The sequence below is a fragment of the Phaseolus vulgaris genome, chromosome 2 (genome assembly GCF_051622355.1).
Source record: "Phaseolus vulgaris cultivar YP4 chromosome 2, ASM5162235v1, whole genome shotgun sequence".
NCBI classification, from domain to species: Eukaryota; Viridiplantae; Streptophyta; class Magnoliopsida; order Fabales; family Fabaceae; genus Phaseolus; species Phaseolus vulgaris.
This window is the reverse complement of record NC_143499.1, coordinates 23,918,688-23,944,124: the sequence shown is the minus strand read 5'-3', so window position 1 is coordinate 23,944,124 and position 25,437 is coordinate 23,918,688. Positions and strand designations below refer to the sequence as shown.

The window sequence follows — 25,437 nt, the reverse complement described above, 5'->3', positions numbered from 1 at the left end:
TTTAACGCTTACCCTTGCAACCTAGATGTTGCCCTTTCCAAAAGTATATTGATAATTTAAAAATTTACAAACATACTTTTTCATCATAGTATAACATAAAATGGAGAGTTTTGGTTTATTAATATATTTTGTTCCTATGGCTAGCTGGCTATATAGTACCATATACAAGGCAGTGAAAGGGAAGAATCACTGGGTGGAAATTATGTTAAAAAGGGGATAATACGCATCTAATTCAAGTTCATCTAGGACCTGTTGTGTAGCCCACAAATATGAAGAATGACCCTCTACGTGATCTGTCACGTCAACCTGCAAATCCGAGGAACCATTTTAGCAAAGATCCAAATAAAATGAATCATTAATGGTACCACTAGTTTATAAGTTAAAATGCCAATTTGAAATGGTAACCCAAAATGAATAAAAAAACAGCAACTTGCAACGATATTCATGCACAAAGGGAATAGGAAAAACTAACATTTTGGATCCCAGGAATGTTCACAGGTTGGATTCCAGCTAATCCTTGAGAAAGTAGACTGCACAAAATCCATTTTTATGTTAGTTTCTGCTGTCTACTAAAAAGTCTACAAATAATTCTTCATTGTTTTCTTTAATATTTAAAATCATTCTATTCACACAATGCATTATGTGAGCATGCTCTTAGTTTGTAAAAATCGTGTCATATCAAACTGTGTGAGTATGCGTTTAGTCAGTGAAAAATAACCGTGTTATATGAGAATATGTTCAGCCACAAAAATGGTATCATGCAAATATCGACCATGGTCACCAGAACTTTATGTATCCCAATCAATAGATGAAACAGAGTCAATAAAATATGGAGTCATATTCTCTGTTATTGCAGGAACAGAACGCTATAACTCAGGACTTCATGGAAAAACTGCATAAAAAACATTTGGTCCAAGAATCACCAATACAACTTCTTGTCATTCTTTCTTTTTTCAATTGATTGTGAAGTGAATCTTTGGAGAACTGATAGCTTCATATCGGCTTGTACTGTGGATCAATTGGAAAATAAACTCACAAATCTGCAGAATACTAACACTACATTTTTGTGTACCTGGCACGGAAAGCAACTCCAAGCATCCAATCATTGCTTGAGTAGACATTTACAAATCTTCCAGCTACCATCTACAGAATACCAGGGTCTCATAGTAATTAATAAAAGCAATACATAGTATTCAAGAGTAAAATTAATTCCCTTTCCACCTTTCTAACAGCTTCCCAATTCTCATCCATGATTGCAATGGGTGCTCCAAGAAGAACAACTTTCTCAACCAGTTCAGCTGCTAATGAACAGAAGCAGCACCTCAAAATCAATAAAGGAACATCTTATTAACAAATAATTTAGTCCCAACAGAAATGTTATCATATATACCCATAACCACAGTTGAAAAGTTTGAGGGAAGAAAAAACTTATCCTTCGAGAGACAGTCAATAAGATTAAAAAATACCAAAAAGAAAGCAATAATATCACATCCAATCGAATACAAAAACTGTGGAAATACATACCACTGTTTTCTGTTTCAGCCAAGCACTCTAGACACTTGAAAATAACTCTTGCCCCCAGTGAGTAACCTACAAGTGTAACAGGCCTAAAATTCATAGATTAAAAATATTTCATATACTATTTTAAAGGAGCTAAATTTTTAGAAGATATTTAGAAATAAGAAAAATACCTATTTCCCTGCAATCCTCCCAATAATACTTCGGCAAGCAACTTCCCTGCCTTGTCAGATCTGAAAAGTGATATAAGCATGATAATTGCAAACTAAGACTGGAAACTGTCTTAACATTTTTTTATTGCGATGACAAAAACTGAAAACTCCTACTCCTTGCTGAGCCTCTGGTTAAAAAAACAGTGGCAAAAAGATAACATCCCAGTTCATCAACTACTTGGTTTTGACAGTGTATGATGACATTTAACAAACAGGTAATGAAAAGGTTGCCAACATCCACGACAGTTTTTCAACTTTATGAAACACTACTATCATTACCCACTAACAAGCAATTGCATCACTATTTGCAATCCAATAAAAACAATTGAAACACTACTCAATAATGAACACAAATTAGATGTTCTTCCTTTTACTGAGCAAAACTTCTATATACACCAACAGAAAAAAGAACCTGTCAATAGCAATTGTCCATGTGCTGTCTATGAATTCAGTTGCTGCAAGTAATGCAACTGGCCAAGCCAATGCAGTTAAAAGACCATGCAAGACCGTCATCATTGCCCCTTGCCTCATCAGCTCCGTTGCAATTCCTAAAGCAAAGCACAGCAATATTGGCACCAATCGTATACATCCCTACTCATACACTACACAAAAGTATCAGCAGCCTGGAACCCAAACCAATTACTTGATTTAACCCAATCCTGAATTGCAGAGCTCAGGGCATATAGATTCTTGGACTCCCACTGCAGAGCATACCTAGCTTTTGGCAAGGCCATATGAAATGTCATTTGTTTAGCAAGGCCATAATTATGTGCTTCTTTGGAAAATGCTTCTAGAGAAATAGTCACCAATTTTCAAAACTCTCAAAAGGAAGCTAGTAAAAATATGTGGTTATTTTACCAAAATAACTTGAACCAAAAAAACTAAATATTGCAGCTTTTAAAATGAAAAAAAAAATTGCACAAAATCAAGTCATTAAAATTTAATACTGTAATTTTGCACCAACATGTTGCCCTTGGCTAAGGGAACACCATATTCAACAATAATATTCACAATTGTATCAACTACTTTTCCTAAATAATGATTAACCAAACAAATCATTTAGGAAGGGGGGGAAAGGCAATTATGTGTACCTCTCCGAGTTGTCATTCATTCCCTCCCACGGCCTTATAAAATCGTCATCCTCAAAGACGAATCCAGAGACCATGATCTCAACTCCAAGCAGCTGCAAGCAGAAGCCAAATAAAATCATAAACTAATTGGAAAAGTAGTGCTAGATAATTTGAGAAAGTTTAGACAAAGTTTTGATGTGTTCCCCTCTGCACACAAATCATAACTCAATAAAGAAATAGTCGCCACCAGAAAGTAGGAATATGAAATGAGTAAAAACTTACACCTTGGTTATGGGTTTCTCCTATAAATTTGAATTCAAATTCATCAACATCCCCAACTCTCCTAGCCATTTTGGTTCCAGAGAGTCCAGCTCCAGCAGCTAGTTAAACAAAGTAGTACATAAAATATTTCATCATCTATAAAAGGAGCATTACCAATAGTAATACAAAAAAAAGAGAAAAAAATGGAGAAAGAGAGTTGTTTATTTGTCCAATATATCATAAATACATCCCAATAACATCTAACCAGCATCTACTGCAATTTGAAAAGGAATATTGTAAATCAATGGCTAAACATAGACTTCATTTGTTTTACATTAGGAATCAATTCTCATTTTCCAAAGAAAATTACACATTACAATGCAATTTGTCTCTAGTTTATTCAGAATCAACTCTACCTCGACACTATACCAAATAGTCATGGACGGGCTTCAAGATAATAGCTTATAGGCGGTATTGAAGGGCATACTAAACTCCTCCTCCAGAATATTTAAAAGCAAATAAAAAATCCCATATAACCTCTATAACTCCTCTTAGAAAGGCAACTACTGTAACATATTTCACTGAAGCGATTACTGTAAACAACCAAGCCTTTTTCTAGGTGTATTGATTACATTAACTAATTAATATAATTTATTGATTACATTAATCAATAATCAATAAATTGAAGTAACAGAAACACAAGTTGACCAGAAATGTAGCAATTGAGAATATTAAACCACTAAGACGCATATAAGTATGATAGTGACTTGGTAGTTGGTGGTGGGATAGTATCCTTAGACTACACTGGAAATTCACAAAAAGACTATTTCTAAATAAATTGAAGACATAATAGCAGAAAATGAGAGGATTATAGTAAAATCCAATCACATATAAGGAAACATATACCTCCAAGTGATGCAGCAACAGCAACAGAACCAGCAACAGTTCCAGCAGCACTAGCAGCTGCAGAAAATCCACTTGCTCCAATTACAGGGATCAGAGTACCCAAAGTTGGAGCCAAAGCACCAAGTCCAGCAGCAATAGCTGGGGCAGCTAAGCCTGTTTAATGAGTAAAAACAAAAACAATCAAATCAACAAGGAAATTCATTCAATTTGTCTTTTTATATTCCAGAACACAGAAAAGATGTTAAGATTCATACCACCAGTAATAGCCATCAAAGTTCCGCCAGTTAAGGCAGCAGCACCAATGATACCACCCCTCTTCCATTTATCCCACTTGCCTTCTTTTGATGGAGTTTCTTCTTTACTTGACTCTTGCTCTCTAATGAAAGCCATTGCAGTACTAGCAACTATTGTCTCAATTGCCTCCTGAAAAGTGAAGATTCATCTTTATCACTAGAAAATATGGAAATAATAAAAGTGATTTTTTTTAACAAGGGACAATTAATAGCAAAGCTTATAGCATATCGCCATATAGAGTAGGCTGAATAAGTAACTTAGTATAAAGGGCAAAAGCATAGGCAATTTTCACCAAAGTGAAGATCAGTTCGTGCCATGTCTTTCATAGTAGTACAAACAGTAAAAAAACTTATACTTAGATCTCATGACCACCTAAATTTATCAAAGTTGTTTTTCGACCACATTTAATTGCTAATTAATTGATTCATTCACCAACCATTTTTGACCACTTGATATCCAGCCATGTTGCCAGCAGCCGCAGAGTGACACGATGTCGAGCATCATAGCCCTTTCTCCTCCGGCCATCTTTCTTGTTATTTTCACCTAAATCTGATAGACAAGCAGAGAGAAGTTCGTAAAGCACTGCCACTTTCCTTGGATAGCTGAGCATCATTACCTCTTCAATTGGACTCTCATCAATATTACTATGAATTAATCCCTGATGTGGTGATTCTTCACAATCATGGAAAGGAGTACCTGTCTCCTCCTTGGTTTCTAATTGCGTATCTACCTTCTCAGAATTTGGTTGAACATCAGAATTTAAAAACTTTTCTCGACATTGATGCTCGTATTCACGTAGCTTCTCCCTTTTAGACCTGAGAGACTCTGAATTGTTTTCCAGGCTAAGTACCATAGCATCAACAGCTCCGGACAAAGCAAGTTCTTTATCTGACCTTTGAGAACAATCATCACCAAAATCTTCTGATAATAGTCTCAAGAACTGCGAAGTTTACATACATTATACTTAAGTGATGTACGTAAACTATACTAATATCGAAAAAATTATGACAAAAAGAGTTAGAGAAAAAAAAGACTACGTGGCAGTTATTAGAGAAAGGAAAACTAAACAAGACAAGTGAAGTCCGTAACCTGCCACACATAGTTTTGTAAATTATTATCCAATGCTTGCACTGTTTAGCTCCCTACCCCTCACCCAAAAAAAATGAAAACTACATTTGGGAAGCAAAAGAAAATTTTCGTTGAATATGGTAATCCACAATTGGAATATAGGAACATACCGGAAGCAACAAAACATTGAAAATCAAAACCACAGATTTGGATTCAAAACTGTGAAAATGTCCCTAATTTAGGCCATGTTTGGATTCTTGTTAGCGGTGTTCCAAAATCAATTTGGGGAGTAAATTTCATTACACGTTAACCAATAAAAGCACATTCCTATCCCACCCTTATATTTTGTCAAAAACCAAATTTCTACAAAAGCAAGACTTGGGTTCCCTTTGCAAACTTGATATGCAAAATGAAAACTACAAGTTTGCAAATTTTAACCCAAACATGCACTTAGTTTTCAGTTGCATGAAATTGTAAACTAAGCCTCATCTTAATTTTGGTTTGAAACTGAATTTACAAAATACGATTGAATTACATTTTAGACTCTAGAATCCAAAGATACGGTAGTGAAAGAGTAGAATGCCGTACAGGTCCGACGTGACGTGAAGCTGAAGAAGAGCCAGCAGTTTCCTCGAGTCCAGACCATGCAACGGGATCAATATCTAGGTACCTGCTCAAACTCAACACACACTGTTCAATAACACTGAAATGGCATGCCACAATAATTGGATGCAGGGAATAAAAACGAAGTAGAAAATGGGCACGAGTAGATGCAGTAGAAACAAACATGTGTAGTTATGCTTTGGAGAGAATAGATACTTGAAAACAGGGCGAAGCAAAGCGTGATGTTCATGGACCCAAAGGTTGGGATCTTCGGAAACTGCGAGCTTGGAAGAAGTTTTTTCAGAGTCAGAAGGGAAGTCATCGGTTGATAGGCCCAACGGGTGGGTCTGGTGAATTTGGGCCTGGTTCAGAGCCAGCCCGAACAACGCTCCCGCCGCGTACCTCTGCGTCGGCGTCAGATACGACGTCGCCGCCATTATCCCCAAATGCACACCAGATCGTCGTTTCGATCACGCCAGATTCTGATTTTGATCCTTCTACTCCGTTGACCGGCGCGTGAACAAGGGACTTTTCCTATTTCTCACGCGCTTCCCTTTGCATGCCTTTGGTTTTCACTCATTCTGTCTGCTTCCCTCCCTGCATTCATTCTCTTGTAATTTTTGGGGTTTTAAAATCTTGTAATTTTATTTATATATAAACTATTTTAATAATTTTGTTTAATTTTAATTATTATAATTTATTCATATTATATGTTTTAATATTAATCTTATTCAATGTCTTTAAATACTTTCAACTAAAATTATAATAAAAATAACACATTTAAATAAATGTCATAATTTTATTATGATTATTGGTGTTATAGTTAAAATATCTTAAAATATAATAACAATTACTTAACTTGAAAGGTTAAACACACATTTAATAAATGTTATAAGAATAAAAAAATGAATGTAAAAAGTTAAAATATGACATTCTAAAAAGGTTTAAGGAAGTACCATAAAAGAATCTATTTGACATTTTAAATAGTTTTTTCATTAAAAATAGAGTTTTATCTTAAGTATGTATATAATAAAAAAATTAAATTAAACATTCATATATATCATCTATATTAAAATCTAATTTTAATTGAAAAAGCTATTTAAAAATAACCTAAAAGCAAAATGTGAATTTTGTACTTGAAGTTAATAGATTTCAAAATCAGTGTGGTGAAAATTGAATTTAAATTAATTAAATTGAGTTACATTGAATTTATTTATTTTATTTATAAAATTTTACAGCACATTAAAATAAACTTGAAACATAATTATACACATTCATCCATAATAGATCACTGCATAAATAATAAATAAAGGAATAAGTATCTTAAATTAGAGATGTTATAATAACAAAACAACTCTATCTAAAATCATCACAACAACAGGAAATTATAATTAATCATCTCATTTCATCACTCACTCATCAAATATATACATATTTGTAAATCACAGATACGGATTTATATTATAAAAGATAAATTTACAAATGTTTTTTTATATTACTCATTTTGATTGATCAAATAAGTTTAAGATACCTAAATTAAAAACTCAAAGCGTTTCATATATGTAATAAATTTTCATTTCTTATTACTAAAAAATTATTAAATATCAACTAATTTATATAGGTTTTATTACTTATAATATACATTCAAACAATTTATGACATCCACTTCATTCATTTTCTACTACAAGCATATAATTCATAAACACTCTTTAGTCATCTAAAAAGATAGGTGAAATATAAATGTTTAAGTGAAAATATGTTATTTCAACTAATTTATTTTGGTTAAGCAAAATTATCGGAGAGAACATATTATTTTATATTATATTTTTGTTTGAGTGAAACATTTTTCACTTAAACAACATAATTCTCACTTGAGCTTACTTGACTGCAATAAAACCGAACCCAAACTTTTAGGCTTTGTTTGGATTAGGGAGGGGATGCGTGAAGATTTGAGGGAGTGGATGTATGAGAATGTGTGAGGAAAGTGTGAAGAAAGTGAGGGTGTTTGGATTAGGGTATGTTAGGGTGGATGTGTGAGGAAAGTTTATGGGAGTTTGTGAGTTATGTGATGATTGTGAGGGAATTTTAATTTTGTTTTTTAAAGGTGTGAAATGTTACTTTACAGATTTACCCTAGCCTATTAAAAAAATTATTAATAAAATGAGTTGTTCTTGTTTAAAAATGAACAACTTTCACAAATTTCATAGATTTAAAAATTATAAATAGAAAAAATATATGTTAAATGTAAATATGTATAATATAAAAATTATAATTAGAAAAAACTATGTATTCAACAAATTAAATAAAAACAGAACTTCAAGTAATTTCTTTAAAATATTAAACATGTGCTATAAAATTAAAAAATAAATCAAATTTTATATAAATAAAAAAAATATTATTTTTTAATATTAAAAATCCTGTAGTAATGAAAAATAAAAAGTACTAAAAAAATATAACGTAATTAACAATAAAAAAAATCATAATAAATAAATTATAACTCATAAACATAATAACTATACATAGAAATATATTAATATAAACACAACAACAAATTAATTAAAAACATAACTTCAAATAATTTCTTTAAATATTAAACATATACTATAAAATTATAAAATAAATCACATTTTATATAAATAGAAAATTACTATTTTTTAATATTAAAAAACCTCACAATAAAGCAATCTAAAAAATACTACAACAACAAAAATATAACTTAATTAACCATAGAAAAGGATTTCATAAAAAAATTTAATAAAAAATAAGGATAAAATAAAATGAAAAATGTTTAGTATTGGTGATACCCATGATCCAACCAGGTAATATTTTCAATGTTAATTAGATATATTATATTCTTTTCTTTAAACAAAACTAAATCCAACCACATTTAATAAAATATCTTATTAGAACTTGAAAAATAGGTATAACCTGATTTACTCTAATAACTAATATATAAATGGAAGATTTTATTTAACTATATTTTTTTTTACACTGGTTTATCATTATTTACATAATTTATATTTTATAAAATAATAAACAAACTTAAAAATTCCTTAAAATTTATGATGATTTGTTTCTTCATTTTAAATATTACATATATATATATTTTAAACATGGTACAATAAAAAAATTTTAAATACTAATACATTCAAATGAAACATTGTGACACATTTAAATGAGGGTAAATTTGGAAATAAGGGATGCTGGCATGACTTTCCCTCTACATCTCTTCATTTTGAGATGAGAAGATATTTATTGTTCACATGTATATCCTCTCCCTCTCTTTTCCACACTACCACAGATCCAAATAGCTGATATACCCTCAATTCTTTGCCTGTGAACAGTACATCCATAAAAGCAAACGGGAGGTTAATTTCGTTTTCGTTTTCGCTTGAATGAAAAAAAAATATGTAGTTAGTTGAGATCAACTCAACTCAATTCCTTTTAATTAAATTTCAAATGTTTAATTTCAACTAAGATTACTCTCACATTCATATCAATTCAACCAATATTGTCCATATGAATGTACAATTCAAAGTAAATTCAATCCTAATTAAAATCTTGGTAACTAATTATATACCAATTTTAAAAATATTCATTAATAATAGAAACTAATTTAGATACCAATAATTTTGTTTAATCTCTAAAATAGTATTTAATTTAGTCAAACTAATTATTTGTTGTTTCTAAAATTGATTTCTATTTAATAATTTTTTAATAGTGAGATTTGATATTTAAAAGGATAAAGGATGAAGTTAAAATATTAGAAAAGAAAAAGAGAACAAGATTATGTGAAGAAAAAAAAAAGAGAACAGAATATTACATATAATAGAAAAACAATTGTCTATTAATTTTGTCAAACTTTATTGGTAGCATATATTGAAATATTATAAAAAGAGAGTTCTCTTTTAGAATATTGATGAAAAGGAAAACCTTTTTTTGAGACATGTGGTATTTTTTTTTTAGATTTCTCGAAAAAAAAAGTTTCAAAAGAAAACAATTTAAAATCAATTAAGTTGCTAAGAGTTATGTAAAAAAAAATCCTACAGAATTAAGAGTAAAAATCCTATAGTGTATTTGGGATAGTTGGAAAATTAAATTATTTAAATAATTGAGTATATGTATAATCAATTATTATTACAGTGGATTATGATCTGAATAAGTTTCTATTTACAAATTATTGAAAGGCAATTTAAAGATAAATAATACTGATTGGATAACAAAAAGTTTTTATATGATAAATTATTAAAATAATATGTAGCTATTTGTTTGTATTACAAAATTGATTATAAATTATTTAAATATGTAACTGTTTCATGTGTTTTTTATAATTTTGTTTGATATAAATTAAGTAAACATGAATGATAACATAACTTCACAAGAAGAACGCCAGTAGAAGTTCGTTTGTTAGATGATGTTGAAAGCTTGTATGGTGTGTTTGGATTAAAGGGTGTAGTTGAGGGTGAGCGAGAGTGAAAGTGTGAAGAAAGTTGAGGTTGTTTGGATTGAGGTATGTTAGAGTGAATGTGTGAGGAATGTTTATTAAAAATTGTGAGTGATATGATAGTTGTAAGAATATTACAAATTATTTTGAATAGTAAAGTTTGTGAGTTACCCTGGTATATAAAAAAAAGAATAAATAATGATTAATCCTATTTCATATTTTAGTTAATTATAATTTAAAATTAAAGTATAATTATATTATTTAACATTTTATTAATTAAAAATTATTTTTTATTTAAGTTAATTTATTTACATAATTTTAATATTATAAATGATGTTATGTTATATATATACAAATATATATAAAATTAATTTTAATAATAATTTTCATTATTATGAATAGAAAAATGAATATATTTTAAAAAAAAAATAGAAATTTAGAATATAACATGAATATTAAGTAGGTGTCAAAATATATAATATAAAGTCATTACATGAAGAACATAATAATGTTAATTAGAAAAAGAAAAGACATTCCCAGTAATAACATTTGAATCCTTCTTGTGGAGACCTTCAAACGGTTTTCTAGAAGACATGTCTTATTCCGTTGTATGATAATAATTTCATCTTTTTCATCGGCAACGTCTTCAATGCACCATTTGAAAAAATTACAGCCGAGAACCATGACACTTCTAATCTGTTTTGAAGAAAACAATAAAATTGAGCAATGAATAAGTTTAAAATAATATTCTTAAGTTTGTTTCAAACCTAATTGAATAAATTTTACCTTGTAGTTGGGACAACCCCAAAAAAAATTTCCAGCATTTTTGTTGTGTTGTCGCTACTCTCAAAACATCAAATTGTCCACAATCACAAATAGGAGCAACGAAGGCACTTGTGCTCCCAGTAGCATGGGTAAAAGTACGACGTTTTTGCACACTACAACCAGTACAACTAGATGACGACGTGTTGTGATACGCAGACATTGAATGACACTTAACCAATGTTGTCGAAGTAATAAGATGGTAAAAAAGTTGCATTAAAAACAATATGATTATGTAAATAAGTAGCATGAAAAGTAGCATAAAACCTTAACAATAACAATAATAATAACAATGTCAACGTCAAAAATAACAATAACAATTCATTAATGTTCAACATGAAAATTAGAAATAAAAATAACAAAGACAATAACATAATGATAACACACTCAATGGCCTTGATGACGTCGAATGTATCCTCAATTCTGTCTATCCTTTGATCAACCCTGTCAATTCGGGTATTCATGTTTTGTATGCCGAACAAAATTTGAGTTAACAATTCCCTTTGAGTGGGGCTTGCCTCCTCAGGTTGACCACCTTCAACATCTTGTGCTGGCAATTCATCCTCTTCTTCGTGTGCATGGTGAGGTCTACCAAGTTGTCATATGTCATTGACCTGGAATATATTTAATTTGGTCATACTTTTTTTGTCAAAGTAATGATTCTAGCCTAGCATTATTGTTTGTTCATTCGGCAAGTCGAAGCCATACACCTGCAAGATCCTCGTTATCAAATTTGCATATGGGAGAGGCATCTTGTTATCTCGACATTTGATTATGTGTTGCATTATGTAATAAGGCCAATTAATGCGTACATTATTCTAGATTAACCACAACATAAAAATATCTTCATTCAGTAGTTGTGCATAGTTGCTTCCTCGAGGGCACAAGATATGCACCCATGTGTAATGCAACAGTCGGTCATTCATTTTCAGACTACCGACATTTTTGAGATTTTCACCTTCAACATCTTCACGAATCATGGATGATAATGCTAGAGCTCGATCAAAATTAAGTTCCTCAAGGATCGTTCCAGGGGTTAACTTAAGACCGTCATACTGTAGATGAGCAATGGTCATCCAATCTATTTCTTTAATATGTATCATTTTTTCGCAAATCTCAATGGCAAGGTGACCAACATGTGTGATTTTTTGCATTTGTATAAAATGGTAGAAAATATATTATTTCATGAAATTAATTGTTTACATAATCTTGCCATATTTCGTTTGCTATAGTGTCCCTAATATCACACCCTATCATGTAATCATGTTCACGAGCATGGGTGGTGCTTGGTTGGATATCTTGTTCTAACAATTCATTATCTACTTTTTCAAGCAGAGACTCATCATTGTCGATCCCGCGTAGAAAGTTATGCAGAATACAACAAGCTAAAACAATTTTTGTTATAGTATTCACATCATAATGTGGCTCAGTCCCACTGGCTATAATTGGAAAACGTTTTTTAAGCACCCCAAAGGTTCTCTCAATTACGTTCCTAAGTGATGAATATCGATGATTAAACAACTCTTTTGCATTTTGTGGCCCTCTTCGCGAATATTTTTTCAAATGGTATCTCACCCCGCGATAAGGTGTTATTATATTTCGTTTTAACATAAAAACTGCATCACCAAGATAGTATTTTCCTACAAAGATTGTGGAAAGCTGGGTTAGTATATACTACTACAACCTTTTAATTCTTCTGCACACCCAATCCCCTATAACTAACCTTCTGGAATAACCAAAGGATCGCCTCGTACCAAAACATCTTTCAATATCCTTGAATCGGAGGTAGTTCCTTCCCAACCGGCTAAGACATATGTGAACTTCATGTCAAAGTCACAGGCTGCAAATATGTTTTGGGTTGGCCAATCTTTTCTCCCTCGAAAACGAGGCGCATCAGCACGTGCAACCTTAACACGTACATGACTCCCATCTATGGCCCCTAAACAATCCTAATGTAAACAAAATTTCATAACTTTAATTAAACACAAACTAAAGAAGACATTACACATAATTTCAAGTAATGTTATTATCAACAAACCTTAAAGTAGGGGAGAAATCGACTGTTGTTAAGGATGTGTGGTTCTACAACCGTTCCATTTGGTTGAATTAAGAATTCCCCCTCCAACCTTAAAATTGCACTCAAAATATTATGAAAGTGACGGGAAACTGTTTCTCCAGACCGATGGAAAAAGAATGACACACTTCGATTCTTCACATTATGTCCAATAATGTGCAGAAATTTCGCTACTTGTTCTTTCACGGTTGATCGATATGCATCTTTAACAAGTCTAGTTCCCCGTATTCGTTCACATAATTTAATGAAAGCTTTCGGTCCCATGCGAATAATGTGACGAGATTGTTCAGTGTGAACCAAGTACTCCATAAATTCTTGTCTGCGACGCTCTTTTTGTGATTGGGACTCACTGATACAGTTGCTTGCAGTAGGCACCGTGCGTAACAATTTCAACCCAAAAGCAATCATACAAAGAATCATGACTGATGCACCTTCATTATTTTTTTTATTTGTTCTTCGATTTGTGAAATTAAATTCATGTTTGCCGCAACAAGATCGTCATAAATTGCAACTGTTTCCTCAAAGTGTACCATCTCTGCCTCGTCATAATTTCTTTCCGAATTCATACCGAATGCGGTTACCGTATCGGTGTAAAAGTACACCAATACAGTTACCCTAAAACGTACTTTTAATTAATTTTAATAAAAAAATTCATAAAAAGTACTATATCATTCAATAACATAATTTAATCAAACAACAAATAAATGTAAACAAACCAAATAATTTATGTACAATCTCAAAAAATATTAACTAAACATTAACAAATTTTATTTGTATTCTGTAAAAATATTATTTACAAATAAAATATTATTTCTTATAAACAATTTAATTTTTAAACACTAATAACTATCTAAAATTATTATTACAAATTCATATTTCTTATGTAAACTTTTTTCGACTTTTTAAATTACTATAACATTTAATTCTAACACCAATAATTAATGTGAAATACAAATTAAAAAAAATTAACTCAAAATCATATTTCTACTCAAAACTTTGACTGTTTTTTTTTTAATTACTACAATATTTTTATAATGTTTTTAATTATAATATTAATAAATTATGTTAAATCTACAAAAATAAAAACCCTATAAAAATATTTTTAAAATTTTGAATTCCATTCTCTAAATTAAATTTTGTAAATCTTTTTTATAAACAATTAATTTTTAAATAAATAATTACTTTCTACATTTATTATTAAAATATCAATTAAAAATACCACTTCTAAAATATCAATTACTTTTTAAAAAACCTACAAATTACAAATTTCTATTTCCAATTGTAAAAATATTCATTTTAAAAACATTAATTTTTTTCTTATAAACAATTAAATCTTATAAAAAAAAAAACTAAAACATTTTTTTAATGTTTTTAATGATAACATTAATAATTTTTGTCCAATCATTTAAAATAAATAAATCTATTCTCTTATAAACAATATTTAACTAAACTTTTCAGTTTTCTTTAATCACTACAACATTTTTTTATTTGATTTAATTATAACATTAATAATTTATGTTTACTATAATCAAAAACCTAAACTTTACAAATTTTTGTTTCCATTCTGGAAATCATTCATTTCATACAAATAAATATTTTTCTTAAATCTTATAAAAATTATAACTATCTACAAAAATTAAAACAATAAATCAAATAAAGAAATTAGTTTACTAACTCCTTAACATAATTAACTAAACTAAAGTCTAAACAAATTATATTACAATCAACATTAATTTACTAACTCCTTAACATAATTAACTAAACTAAATTCTAAACAAATTATATTACAAAACCATAATCATCCAAACATAAATATAAAACAGAAATAAAAAAAATAACTTTACATAAAAAAATTTAAAAACCTGAAGATAAGCAAGAACAACACAATAGGATGACTGATAGGATGAAGAACACATCACCACGAGTGCCTGAAAACCACATAAAACAAAATAAGAAACACAGTATTTCAAAAAATTTAGAACATAATCGATTATCCCTTCAGTTATATACATAGGATAATCGATTATCCATGGATAAACGATTATGTTAGTAGGCAAAAATCAAGCATAATCGATTATGACAATAAATAATCGATTATGACCCTTTTTCCACACTTCAGATAATCGATTATGGATTGAAATTTTTACAGATAATCGATTACTAACTTTGCTTAATCGATTATCTTCACCATAATCGATTATGTGACCAGTTCTAATTTAACCATAATTGATTAAGCACCATTCAAAGACATGGTCTCACCTCAGAGAAACCCACAGATGAACCCAGATGAACCACAGAGATGAACCCAGGACGTGAGATGAACAAGCTATACGTAACTCAAGCCCCTACCACAAACTATGATGGCTTACGAATCTCTCCAACCACACTACACTACACTCTCTAATGGCTCGCTTTCTTTGCTTTTTTGTGAATGAAGGAACCACCTTCATGCTTCGTTTTATATAGCCAGCTTCATTCCACACCCACCCACCTCACCCACTGCATTCACTCACCTTTCACACTTTCACACGGTCAAACGATTCCTGAGCCAAGTCAGGAATATGATGCTTTCATGTGGCATGCATGCAGGGGCACTGTTCAACACAAAAGCAAGGGCACCAAAGTAACTTACTATGAATGACGTGGCACTCCCTCTCCTCAGCTCAACTTTCTCTTCATCTTTGGAGAGAACCGAAATTCACTCTCATTTCTCTTTCCTTCCATCCTCACCCGCAACAATTCATGGATCCAAATGGGGTGGTGTTGTGACTTCCGTCGTCGACAACAGGACCACCCCTGGAAGCAAACAAGCCCTTAGGGAAGGAATGAAAATGTGTGTCAGAGTCATGGTTTTGTGAAATATCAGATGTGTCGCTTGATACTTAATAGTTTGTGTTAGAAGAAACATGTTTTTTTAGTAATGTGTTTGGATTGTTCTTCATGCACCTCTATAACTTTTTTAGACACCCAATAGGTCATTCGGAAAGACCATTTTTTTGGATTCTACATTTGGAAATGTTATTTTTTTCTATTTATACCTCTCAATACCTTCCAAATTTTAAAATCTAAAATAATTTATTTTTTTAAAAAAATCATCAAGGATTACAAAATTCATAAGGTAATAATTTTGTACAATTTGTAATATCTCTTACTATAATATGTATTTCAGTTTTTACAATATGAAAATATATATCTTCCATATTGTACAATATAGAATATAATTTTAAAATATATTTTGAAATGTACAATCCTTAGGGTATTTTTTGGATTTGGAATTATTAAAATACATATTATAGTAATGGGTGTTATGAATTTTACAATTTGATATAAAAAAAAGTTAAAAAAATGAACAAACAAAAAATGAACAATTACAAAACTTATATCAACCACCGACTTACCAACAATCACCAAATAACATCAGTGACCACACCCAACACCACTTGAAAAGAAAGAAAAAGTCATCAAACTCTCCACTAAAATAGTCATAAGGATAGGGTTGAAATTGAAAAAAAAAATAGAGATATAAGAAGGAAGTATGGAGGTGCAGGAACAATTTGCCCTGTGTTTGTGGGCAATTCTGACCAACTTTTATGGGCTCAATCTATTTAGTCACAATTGCTTCTTCCACCCAATAAATTTATATATGCATCCAATATCTTATGCGAAATTATCAAAATATTTTTTTAGTTTTTAAATAGACGTGAGTTACAACTCAAAATATATTTTAGTTTTGATAATCCAGAATACATTTTTGGATTTGATTTTCTTTAAGTACTTTTTTGAATTTCGAAATCTCTTTTTTCACATTTTCTTTTTTGGATTTTTTTTTTAAAATATATTTTTTTTTATTCCAATACTTTTTCTTCAAGAATGAAATTTTGTTTTTTCAATTTTATTTTTAAAATAAAAAAAATGTATTTTTTAATCGTGAATTTTCAATTACAGAATGAGAAAGAATTTTAGAATTTCAAATGTGAATTAGTACGTGAGCTAAAAAAGTCTTATCTTTAGGATATGTTAGTTTTAAATAATAATTAGATGATATTGCAACACTTAGTATGTGATGTGCTTATACTTATGTTTATGTTAGTTTATTCAAAAGTTATCATTTATTGGACCTCCATATTTCAAAAATATGTAAGGAAAACATTAAATGCTTTGATGGAGGATATTGGATTCTCTGTAGTTATGATGACATGTTATATAAAGATTGTCATTTACTTCCATAAAACATCGAGTCATTGAGTCTCACATCTATGCAACATATATGTGAAGAAAAAAAAAATTCTAAATTCTTCATAGAATATTAAGTAATGATTATCTAAGTTACTTAAAGAACTTTCATTAATTTCATATTTATAACTAATGTTTTGTCTTTTTAATATACCAAGTGAAACTTGCTAATTTTTAGAGGTGTTAGGTTAACATATACTTTTAATGTACAATATCCTTGTTTTTTATTCTTCTATAAAAGTTGCTTAAATAATGTTTTTTTTCTTTTTTTTTATATGCCTTTGTTCTACTCCTATATGAAAATTTTAATTATTCAAAATATTTCCTTGACAATTTTTATATATTGCACCATCTTCTTAATTTTTTAAAAATACAACATTGCTTATCTTTATAAGTTATTACAAACATTAACAAAATAAAAAAAATGTATAATCTCAAAAAATACAATCGCATAAGTGTAATTTATTTTAATTTGTAATTATTTGTGTAATTTGTTTCTTCAATTATTCACCGCGTCATATATTTTTGTGATATAAACATGTATTTTAAGAAAAAAAAAATAGTTTCATTAAAATATTGTAGCTGAATTTTTTCATGATTTTTTAAAGATGTGTCAATATATTAAATAGTTATATCTATGTAAAAATTTGTTTATTTAACCAAAGGGTTAAATACAAGTTATTATTGAATTAAGCCCAATGTAGTTCTACCATTGGAGTTAAATCTTTGGAAAAATATATAATCTCTAATGGAACTTTATTTATCTCAGTCAAATTAAATTAATCTAAACTCGGATAAATTATGTCCATAAAAAATAAACACTTATTCATTTAGATACTTTGATAGATTTTGGTATGAATCATTACACCCTTTAAATTCTACACACTGCATCAATGTTCTACATAATTTATCTTAATTTTGTAATCTTTTACAAATACTATCTTAATTTTAATGCTTTCCCTTTTTTACTATGACAACACATTATGATTTTCACCATTTTTTATTTTATACATTTTATTCCCTTTAATCATAATATTTTTAACTTAAGGTTACCAATCCTTTCCTTACATGGTTGAATATTCTAGATGTCATTATTTTGGAAAATATTTTGTGAACATTCTTAAGGTAGTATATATTTGATCTTCTTTAACAAATTAAATGAATATTAAATACTCTCAAACATATACACACACCTTCTTTTCTTAGGTGATTATAAAAGGGATTTTTTTTTTAAACTGAGTCCGTACGACCGAGATCATGTCTCGAACTTGATCATTACGCCGACTGACACCACAAATCCAATTACGCTTAAGCAAAGTTAGTGAGACTAATCAGCAATAAAGAGATATAAAGAGATATGTAATGCAATTCTAAACATGACTCGGTTCCCTAATCTGGCTCAATAAGAAAGGTCTACCAAAATAATATAAATAACACAAATTTCAAGAACCAGGTACATCATTACACAGTACTCAGGAATCGAGTGCTGAATACTAAATTTGACTTGAGCGTTGGAGTGCCTTCTGCAGGTACCATCCAGGTCGAGACTATGTGAAGACCGAGGAGTATAACGAACAGAGGAGAGGAAGGAGTTTGTAGGGAGTGGAATTGAAGGGCAATCTGATCGACTGACCAAGGAAGAAGAGGAACAACTTCAATCGTTCTCTAAACCTCAACCCGAGTTAAGTTGCAAGATGGCTCTCTTACCTTGCATATACTGTATATATGCTTGAAAATATTGGATTATAATATTAAGTTAAAAGTTTAATCTTTAATTCAATTTGTTCTACCTTTTGTTATTGAAACAAAGAAAATGATGGAGAATAAGAGAGAGAATGAAAACAAGTTAGAAGAGAAAAAAAAATATAGAGGTGAATATAAGAAAAAGAAGGCTCCATAATAAACAAATTGTGGTTAGAAAAATCACATGAAAGAAGAAATCACAAAACTAATATATGTGATGAAAATTTGTCCTACTTTAAAAAAATTGCCAATATATTTTTAAAATAATAAATTTATTATAAGTAACAAATTGATTAGATGACAATATACAACTATTACACCATCCATAAATTTTGATTATATAAAAATAAATATTTTTTTAGAATCTTGTTATCTATGAGTAAATACGTATTGTAGATTTTTTTTATTTTTTAATTTTTAATTTTCATATAACAATATAACTTGGAAAACAACATTCATTCATAAAAAAACCTTTCTACACACATTCACGAACTAATTGACCAAGTCTGAATTTATTTTTTTTGTTAAAACAGCCAAGCTTTTGGGCATACAAGCAAATTTATTTGAATAAATCTTGAACATAGTTTACATGATTTACAAATCTAAAAGAAATAACAGTGCTAAAACAAGAGTTATTGCAATCACAATGAATGTCAATTGGCAGTCTAATGCTAACAATGTTGAACCCAGTTTGTCCACATATATACAACCTATTACAAGCAACTTGATTCCTAGTTTCCTGGTGCATGGTCGTTCATGTCACTAGCAGGCTGGATGATATCCATTTTATAATGCGTTAATTATAGCAGAATTCAATGTAAGGATTTTGAAAAACAGTATCTAAGCTGTTAATTATTAATTTCTATGAAATTTTGAAGGAAAGTCAAATACGGTACTGTCCGAGAATGAAACCTAAGAAAGTACTTCACATTTAAAATTCAATGAGATTGCATAGCAGAATAGACAAGACTAACAAGAACCCTACCGCTCTTTCTTTTCTTCATCAACAAGCAAACAACGAAGGCGAGAGGTTATGTTTGCAAAGAATGCTGTTATGAACATGATAATATGTATCCAATTTAAGTTTTTTCTAAGATCTGTGTAGCCTAAAGATAAGAAAAATGGCCTTCAACATAATCTGTCATGTCAACCTGTAAATCAAAATAACCATTTTAGCAAAATGTCCAGATTTAGTAAATTATGAATGGCAAGCAAAATATTCAAAATAGTACGAAATATGATAGACTTACAATTAGGAGGATCCCAGGAAAATTGAATGGTTGGATTCCAGCTAATCTTAGAGAAAGTAGACTGCATAAAAAATAATACGTAAAATTTTACTTTCTAGTCGACCAAAAGTAGCCCTTCTAAAACTAATATATTAAAAAATGAGACTATCAAAATAATTTTCTTAGCCTAAAACACACCTCAACTTCTGAACTCTTTGATGTATGCTTCCCAGATATCTTTTGATATTGATGGTCCACATCGGCTTGCTTAGTTGGTTCATCTGGTGTTGTGGTTTTTAATGGAAAGTGTAAATCACCTGAGGAGCTCAGTGCGTCACCTTTACCTGCTGCATCAAGCATTGGGCTAAGCCCATCTGCAAAACTAAGACAATCAGTTATAGAACCGTCAGTCAACTCCTCACCACATTTCATGATCGAAGTGGGAGATTCCAGGCCACCACCACGCGACTCCATTGCCTCCACTTCAGCCAACAGATCTGAAACTGACTCATCCAAATCATTTGGTTCGCCAAAGATTGAAAGCCATGTAGATAGGTTACAAACTGGATTAGTTACACTAGGGCAACTCCAGTTCTGACCAGAAGACTGCCCTGAATTATCCTCACTGTCTGATTGTTTCTGATAAGTTTGTCCACTATTACTTTGACCATCAAAAATTCTGTTCAAGTCAAAATTTCCATTATCTTCAGACTTCACCTCTATCTTATGAACTTCCTCTAATTTATCAGAGGGATTCTCTTCGAGTTTTTCACAAAATGCAGTTGAAGGTAGTGAAGGATGTAAATGAGGACGGTCCTCACATTTGGGTGACTCCTCCCTCCTTTCAGAATTTCCACTTTGCCCCTCATTATTATTCCCATCTGCTTGTATAGTCCAACCCGGAGACTGAGAGTGCCAACCATTGCTCTTAACAGATTCATCTTTACCATTAGATTGTGTACAGGTATCAACCAATTTTTGCTCCCCACACTGCTCAACAATTTGGTGATTAGCAGAATTTCCGTTTGTTGTCACATTGTGCTCACCACCACCATCCTGACTACTTTCTTTATTTTCCAATGTACTATTGGTCTCCAAAGACAGCTTCTGGCTGTCGTATGTCAATGACACAAGTTTTGAGCACTTCCCACTCAGCACATCAATTAACAATGCAGCATTATCTTGTGTCTCATCTATCCTCCATATTCTGAGATCTACCGGAAAATATCCACTCACATTCCACGTATAAAGCTGCAATAAAGAGAAAGGTCCTTGAACCTTCCCGGTTGGATCCTGATAATGCCATAATTTATCATTCGCAATATTGCCAATTGGCAGCTCCGTCTTTGGAGAGAGAAATAGTGATGAAACACCTGCTGCAACACCTGATACTTCTAATCTCGCAACCCCTGCATTAGTGATATCATTATCTTCTGTTTCAATTTGGTTCTGTATTATACATATATTCACAGTTGGCACACAGGTAGTGAGCAAGTTTTCTGTACTGCATCTAACATCATTCGGAAACCATTCCAATTATATCTGTTTATCATGTCTTATAGTCTTGTTTTTCAAATTAAGTGAGTCTATTTCTATGTGAACCTAAAATGATAAAGTTAATGGCAAGTTTGAACCTTAAAACATAAGGTACATTCTGGAACAAGTACCTTTGCATGGATTTTTAGCTTCAAGGATCTCATCAATGGTCAAAGATAGCTTCTCCTTCAAATATGTCCAATAAACCTTGAAAAGATACTCCCAGCTGCTCTTGTCATCAAAATCCACTTCAGACTATAAAAACAACACAAGGAACAAACAAAAAAACTATAAGAACAAGTAGCATCAAACAAACTGCTTCCCCATCCCTGACACAGAGTAGAGGCTGTGCATGCATATATATATATATATATATATATATATATATATATATATATATATATTATGAAAGATTAACATACCACTGCCTTATCACCCTGAGCACAATTCTCTACCAGCATTATGGTCCTCTTGCATATTCCGCATAAGCCTTTATTTTCCCTGACAGAGACAAAATCTGCCCTTTTTGTACACCCCTTGCACAAAGAATATGTACAAGTATAGCACATATAATGCGACCCCTTCCCACAAAGGCTACATATGTGCCAACCTGAGTAGTGGAAAAAATGAATGTTTATTAAAGGAAAGATTTTAATACATGCTAAAATATTAAAACCCAAAACAAAGAAAGAGGATTGACTTCTCAAAAATGATAAGTAAATGTCCACTTATTGGAAAATGTAATAATTGTTAAACTCCTTAATGGGCAACAATAAGTTGATATCATTGAATAACATTGAGCTTGTTCTCTATAATCGAGGAAATTTATTCAAATCTTCTAAACAAAAACACAGAAAAGAAGAGAATGCACAGGAAAATATATGCTACTACATTAAGTTATCTATGCAATAGGAGTAAATGTCACTTGTACATGCATTTCCCCCTCCAAAGAAACGTTCCCATGACACAATTTTGTCACCAGTACACCAACACTATATTTAACTATAATTTTCAAAAGTTCAAATTCAGATTTCATTCATTTACAACAATCAGATTGCATTTAAGGGATGAAACGTAAATGCAAGGTATTAAAACTTTTCAGTTTCAAAAATTTGAATTAATAGAAATATCCCTTCTCATATGATAAAAATGTACAAGATTCTGCAACTCCATACTTTAATTAAAACTCCTCAGTTTACAATAATTACTGAACATAGAAAACACACTATATGCAAGTACAACCAACCATAGATATTATTCCTTCAGTTTCAGCAGTATAAAGTATCCACTTGCATGCCAGTTAGGGTATTCAAGCAAAACAGCACACATATACACGAAAAGAATGAACACAGTCTTAGAACAGAATACCGCAATTCCATTTGGCCTTTGAGCGAAAAAACGCCTCGTCCCGCTTAATACACGAGGGATGATACGCTTTAGGGCATCCCCTGGAGAGAGAGAGAGAGAGAGTGAGATGCATGAATCTTCCAATGATTACAACTGAGTAAAAACCCCTTACTTACAGTATTAAACCCAAACTGAAACTGAATTTACAAAGTGAATATCAATTATCGCAAAATCGAGAAATCAATCACAAACAGGACGAAGCGGTGACGACTCACCGGCGATCGCAGAGAACGAGGCTTCCACCGTCGAAGCATATGAAACAAACATCCTCCTCGTCTTTTTTATGCTTAGTCGGCGGTGCCGTGGTTTTCAGAACACGGTTTCCCTTGGCCGGACGACCACGCTTCCGCTTCAAAACGGTGACGCAACAACCGTCGTTTGCCTCAGCCATGTCAACGTTGCGAACCTCCGTGACATATGACTTCTCAATATCCCCTCCATGAACCTCCACCGCGGGTTGCGGCTTGGGCTGTAGCTGCGGTTCCATAGAAGAATCGAATCAAAGAGAGAATCGATGCGAAGAGAATCAATCAAGCATATGGAAACATGAATTGGAGCGAGCGGACTTCGAGAGAGAGAAACCCTAAACGGAGGAATTGGGAATTGAGATTTAGGCCTCTGGTCGGTCTGATATAGTGAGTGGGCACACGGAATTGGAGTTGAAAAATGGACTTGGTGCAGATGTAGGGGGACTTGTTTGTTTCCTCCTTCTTTCTTCTTTCCTTTTTTATTTATTTTTTTTCCTTAGGGAAAACAAATCATTTTTTTGCCTTTTCGCTTTTACCTTTCATGACTATGCATTAAATTAATATTTTTTATGCTTTGGTTCATATTATTTATTCTTATTAATTAATTACTAATAAGTGTTTAAATTTGATGGCTGATAATCCATGAAGATTGTGAATGAATGGACAAAAGCGACTCTTACGTCTGTCCGATTCTGCGTTTCTCGAACAGCACGTGGTTAGTTGTTACCGAGGAAACGCCACTCATTGTGGGTGGGCCCTACTCGCTATTATGTTCAACGCTAAAAACATGATCCAAATGGACCAACTCCTATTCTTCTTTCGCCATATACCACTACCCTACACATGTATCAACATATTATTATTATATTATTCATTCACATTCTAACTATAATAACAGTATTTACTTTCTCACTCTTTTTTTTATGCTTTTCTAATTTTCGTTTTAAGAAATATTTTATTCAAATTCTTCTTTCTATTATTCAAAATTTATTGTTGGTTATAAATATTATTCTATCTAACAGTAACTTCCAATCATATTAATTTTTTTTATATTTTAAGTAAGAATTAATTGAGACGACAAATTAATGTGTTAATTGATGCCTTACTTTTTAAGTGTGCAATTTATTTTTGAACAGGAATTTAATTTTCAAAATTCATGACAATTTATTTTTCATCTTATTGATTCTTTTTTTTTATCTAAGTCTGTTAATTTTGGTAACTCCTCCGAGTCTCGTTGTCAATTCAGGGGCTCCGACAAGGACTAGACCGGAGGAGAATCGTCCCCGGTCCGGTTCACGGATCAAACCGATTTCACAGTGACAATCTACTTATGGTTCACCCTAGCCATTGCCTACTATATATTTTGAGCATAACCTCAAAATTTTCTTATATAAATGAATGTGTTAACTGATGCATTAACGATAATTTAAAGTTTTTCAAAATATCAACTAAAAAAACATAACAGTTTTTCTAAATCTTCCATTTAAATGTTTAATAATAAACAATATATATTTTGATTGAGATTAATAAGTTGTCAAAATACACGAAGTTAAACTAAAACACAACAGAATTATCTTAATTAGAATTAGAATTTTAAAACATTCAAAATAGTAGAAAGTGTATATTTTTTATGCGGGTGGATAATGTGGTTGGTTTTTAAATTTATCTTCTTTAAGGCAATTTCGTACTTTGTGAATCTTGTGTTGTTTTGCTTTTGGAGTGAATTTTGAATTAAACATTAGGTTAGATAATTGAGAATGTTTTTTGTT

At 31.0% G+C, this 25,437-nt stretch overlaps 2 protein-coding genes across 13 annotated transcripts; both read right to left on the bottom strand.

Moving 5' to 3' along the window:
• On the bottom strand, window positions 1–6,554 carry LOC137810996 (transmembrane and coiled-coil domain-containing protein STS1). 12 transcript variants are annotated; one of them, XR_016518536.1, is made up of 15 exons: window positions 6,149–6,547; window positions 5,918–5,999; window positions 4,698–5,201; window positions 4,222–4,390; window positions 3,968–4,120; window positions 3,083–3,180; window positions 2,822–2,913; window positions 2,374–2,448; window positions 2,143–2,278; window positions 1,692–1,751; window positions 1,525–1,607; window positions 1,222–1,301; window positions 1,073–1,143; window positions 473–530; window positions 1–306 (listed from the first exon to the last, which is right to left on the bottom strand). XR_016518536.1 is itself a non-coding variant. In XM_068612532.1 (15 exons), exons 3-15 carry the CDS (start codon window positions 5,112–5,114, stop codon window positions 187–189), a joined length of 1,608 nt encoding a protein of 535 aa, XP_068468633.1. In that variant the 5' UTR covers window positions 5,115–5,201; window positions 5,865–5,999; window positions 6,149–6,554; the 3' UTR covers window positions 1–186. The 12 variants fall into 12 exon arrangements, 3 of the variants coding, with proteins under 3 accessions (XP_068468633.1, XP_068468630.1, XP_068468631.1); XR_016518537.1 differs by having other exon boundaries at window positions 1,222–1,298; XR_011081010.1 differs by having other exon boundaries at window positions 1,525–1,590; window positions 2,374–2,444.
• Window positions 6,555–20,072: 13,518 nt separating this feature from the next.
• Window positions 20,073–24,180, bottom strand: LOC137810995 (uncharacterized). The gene is made up of 7 exons (XM_068612528.2): window positions 23,636–24,180; window positions 23,382–23,461; window positions 22,436–22,623; window positions 22,145–22,268; window positions 20,676–21,886; window positions 20,499–20,559; window positions 20,073–20,399 (listed from the first exon to the last, which is right to left on the bottom strand). The coding sequence occupies exons 1-7, from the start codon at window positions 23,905–23,907 to the stop codon at window positions 20,395–20,397; spliced, it is 1,941 nt and encodes a 646-aa protein (XP_068468629.1). The 5' UTR covers window positions 23,908–24,180; the 3' UTR covers window positions 20,073–20,394.
• Between the last annotated feature and the right edge of the window lie 1,257 nt (window positions 24,181–25,437).